Source organism: Galeopterus variegatus, unplaced genomic scaffold, assembly GCF_000696425.1.
Source record: "Galeopterus variegatus unplaced genomic scaffold, G_variegatus-3.0.2 Scaffold84, whole genome shotgun sequence".
Taxonomy (NCBI): Eukaryota; Metazoa; Chordata; class Mammalia; order Dermoptera; family Cynocephalidae; genus Galeopterus; species Galeopterus variegatus.
In genome coordinates, this window is record NW_007726195.1 from 3173 (window position 1) to 7104 (window position 3932).

Consider the following 3932-nt stretch of genomic DNA (forward strand, 5'->3'; position numbering starts at 1 on the left):
GCGCGCCCCTGAGTCTCCAGAGGGGGCGGGTTATCTCCCGCCGCCTCGCTGGTGCTGCCGCTTCTCCACACGTGCACACGGGGCACTAGCCTCCCGCCCGCCGCAGCAGCCAGCCAGACCCGCCGCCGCGCTGTGACCTTTCACCCCACCCCCTCTGCGCGCCGGCGCGTTTGCCGCCTCGCGCGCAGCCGCACTGCTCGTCTCCGCGTACCCTTCCCCCTCCACTCTGGTACCTCCATCTTTCTACCGGGCTGTGCCTTCAGGAGTCACGCTCCTCCTCCCACCCCTTACGACACTACTTGTAGGGCTGGCCCTAGCGGTGAAATCCGGATTGTTCCACTCCTCCCTCTCCTTTCCTACATCAGCAAGATTATCTTTCCCCACCCCGTCTTTCCCAGTCGATAGTCACCAGAGTGACCTTCAAAACGCTCTTGTCTCTTAATAGGGTTTTATAAACTTGGTTCTTATAAATGTAAAGAAGTCTGTGGAACACTCAAGTAAATGAGGGGTTTCAAAAACAAATGTAATTAAAAAACGGTCGGATAACTTGGCTACCCTCCCGCACACCTCGTTTTGAGATCACGTGACTGCCCAAACCGTACAGCCTGGGATTTTACCCACGGACCCCAGAGGGACGGAACTCCATGGCCATTTCCGGTCCCTAGATGGTGGCATGAACGTCACTTCCTTAGCAATGCACTTTAACGCTTGCCGTCCATGCCTTTTACGTTTCACTTTACAATACAATCATTGTGAAAATTTGTTTAGTTTTTTCTTTAATTGCGAGAAATTTGATATTCAGACGATCCGCTAAAACACAAGTCCCCAAGGTGTAGCTTGCCAAAATGGGGGAAGAAGGGCGGGGCTCTCGGTCACGTGATCGGGCAGACCCCGCCCTCTCCCCACCCCCCTGCAGCTGAAGACTTCTCCTCCCGCAGTGACAGAGCCTCTGGGTTCGTGGATTGTACTGCTTCTGCACCTCGCGCCCGGGCAAGCGAGCGGCGACCGGTAACCGGCGACTGGTGGGAATAGGAAAAGGGGTGGGAGGAGAAAGGGAAGGGGGAGTGTGGATGGGAGCCTCCGCTGCCCGGGGCTTCCTCCCCTCTGTCACCCTGTTACCCGCAAGGAGCTCATCTCTCCCTATTTCCTGACCCTCGCTCCCCCCACTGTGGTCGCCCCCGCTATTTGGGGGTTGAAATGTCCACCTTTCCCGGTGTTGGGAGTGAGTGCGGCCATTATGGTTACCTATTCGGAGTCTTTGGGACTTCGGGTAGTAGGGTTGCTTCAGCCGTTCCTCGGGGTCTGCAGTAGCCGCCAGATCCCATTCCCCAAAGCCCATTCTTTGGCAAAGACCATCGCCGTCTTTACCCTCAGCCCGGGGCTGGGGAGTGGGAATGCAGGAAAATCCCTGGAGGCAGAGGCGTTTCCAGTGAGACTGGCTTGGGAGGGAATGTCAGTGATATGGCCCTCACTGCGGAGTCATTGAAAAGCGTCTCTCCGAATGTGCTTTCTCGGTAATTCTAAGGGTTTTATTTGACATCCCTACAGGAGAGGTTCTATAGGTGTTCACAAGCTTCGGGTGGGACTGGAAGGGTAAAAGCAGATTTTTCTTCTTCGAAGCAGAGAACAGTTGAAGGAATAAAGATATACTGTCTTCAGAACGGGGTGTTGGTAATACGACAGTCTCGATTGAATGGGGAGGCATTGAAAGATGGTGTTGCGGTGTCGTGGTCTGCAGGAGGCCCAGGCTAGCTTATGGAAAAGTAACTTGATTTCCTTTGAAAGGGGAAGTTTCTTTAGAAACTTACTGGGCTGGAAATATAATTAAACCAAATTTATTTGACAATAAACTTGAAGGTAAGAAGATTAAATCGAGATATTTCTGATTTCATATTTTTTGTCTTTGACATCTTTCTCTTTTTGCCATTCCCAATTAATTCCTTGACCAGCTTTGTGGCAAAATTGTGTTAAGTAGCATTTGTGTCTCTCCTTATGTTTCCCCATTTGTAAAACTCTGGGTGACCTCTTCATATGATGAATAGTATTTTGTGAAAATACAGAAATTGTTTTGCCTACATTTTTGTCCATCCCAGTGTCCTCCCATTTCATATGTAATATAGTAGCCAATGTTTTGACTCCAAACAATGTGCTTTATAGGGAGAGCATTTTTCAGTTTGGGGTTAAACTCTTTTATTTGTACTGAAAACTCAGAAAGTTCCTTGTTTCTTTTAAATCAAAGGACTTAAAAAAATTAAAATTTCATTTTAAAAATTTAAATAGTTTTTTCTTTTTCCTTTTTGTCTTTTTTTCGTGACTGGCAACGGATCGCAACCTTCAGTGTCACGCCCGTACCGGACCGGGACCGGCCACGGGATCGCAACCCTAGGTGTTGCTCCCGCACCTCGCTCAGCCAGTGAGCGGCAGGTCTGTATGTGGGATCCGAACCCTCAGCGGGAGTGCCGCCGCGCTTCCCAAGTGGCACACTGTAGCAGTGCGCCACCGGGCCGGCCCCTAAATTATTTTTTTCTTAAAATAAAAAATTATATTCTCAGTTAAACCTTGTAGTTTTCTAATCAATGTAATTAAAGGATCCATTAAGGTGATAGCTGAAAAATGAGGAAGATGGAAACATTATCTTTTAGTGATGGATGTGACTGACTTATTTTTGATTTTCTGTATCTGTCAAATTCTCAAAAATAAACTGGTCTTACTTTGTTAAGGAGAACAAAAAGTTAAAATCCTAGAATAATAGCAATTTAACAAAATATTTTTATAGTATGTTCAAAATAGAAAAACTGGCCTATTGATACTCCTTACTAGAAAACATAACCTTGAAGATCTTGCTTTCCCCTCATAATAAAGAAGACCACTGTTGTCTTGTGTAGATTTACAATTTTAGCATTTTGTACTTATGACCCATACTGGACAATAATAGCACTAATCTACTGATATGTTTGTGTAGCCATGTCTGCTGCAGATATAAATTTTATCCATTTTCTTCAGAGTGAGGTTTTCTGATCTGTAGAGGAGAGAAAAAATAAACAGTGCTGCTTCATTGCCCAGGTGACATTCCACCAAATAAGGGAAATTTCTGAAGTGTTCTGGAAGTTCGAACCAGTCCTGTCTGGGTGAAACCAAAATGGGAAAGGTAAAACTAGCTAAAAAGCATTGTGTACTCAGGAAAATGTCAGTATAAAAGAGGTTGAATGAGTCTGCAGTTTTACTTCACAATTCTCCCAATTTTAGGGAACAAACTTATGAAAGCAATAACTTAGACCATTGATGAAATCTGGAAAAATAGCAGAAGGAATTGGTGACTAAATTGCTGCTGAAGTTGAAAGTGAGAAAGAGCTTTGACATACCCAATTCAAACACACACACACACAAATGTGATTTGAAGCTTAGAAGACATTTCTGAGACTAGCTTTATCGTTTATGAGAGTGACATATAGAAATCTTCATGTTTATTAGAGAATTGTACCACAGTCTACCATTAAATAACAGAGAGACGTTTTTGTGTTAGGACTGCTGACACCTTGTTTTCTTACTCTGAGGTCTTTCTTGTTTTCCCTGCCTTTGTAGATTATCCCCACCAGCAAGAATACTTTCTTCCCCCATAGACAAAGGTAGCCACTCAGTCCTATAGATTATTACACAATATTTTCCATTCCTCTATTTTCACTTCTAACACATTGTATTTACTTGTTGTTTGCTGGGCTATTCCTCAGTAAACCATGAAGCTCAGAGTTCAAGGACTGTGTCTCAGGCCGGCCCCATGGTTCACTCGGGAGAGTGCGGCGCTGGTAGCACCAAGGCTGCGGGTTCGGATCCTATATAGGGATGGCCGGTGCGCTCACTGGCTGAGCATGGTGCGGACCACACCATGCTGAGGGTTGCGATCCCCTTACTAGTCAAAAAAAAAAAAAAAAAAA

The 3932-nt window shown here is 45.6% G+C and overlaps 1 protein-coding gene across 3 annotated transcripts in view; it reads left to right on the plus strand.

Moving 5' to 3' along the window:
* Nucleotides 1-911: 911 nt before the first annotated feature.
* Nucleotides 912-3932, plus strand: part of ATP6V1A (ATPase, H+ transporting, lysosomal 70kDa, V1 subunit A) — a 50914-nt gene continuing 47893 nt past the window's right edge. Inside the window, exon 1 of one of the 3 annotated variants that reach the window (XM_008580111.1) lies at nt 912-1022. Coding sequence is in view for 1 of the 3 variants with exons in the window: in XM_008580097.1 (XP_008578319.1) it covers nt 1462-1514 (53 nt within the window). In the remaining 2 variants the exon portion in view is untranslated. Of the gene's footprint in view, nt 1023-1339; nt 1515-3932 lie in introns of those variants that run through there. The other 2 variants (XM_008580103.1, XM_008580097.1) reach the window with 2 other exon arrangements.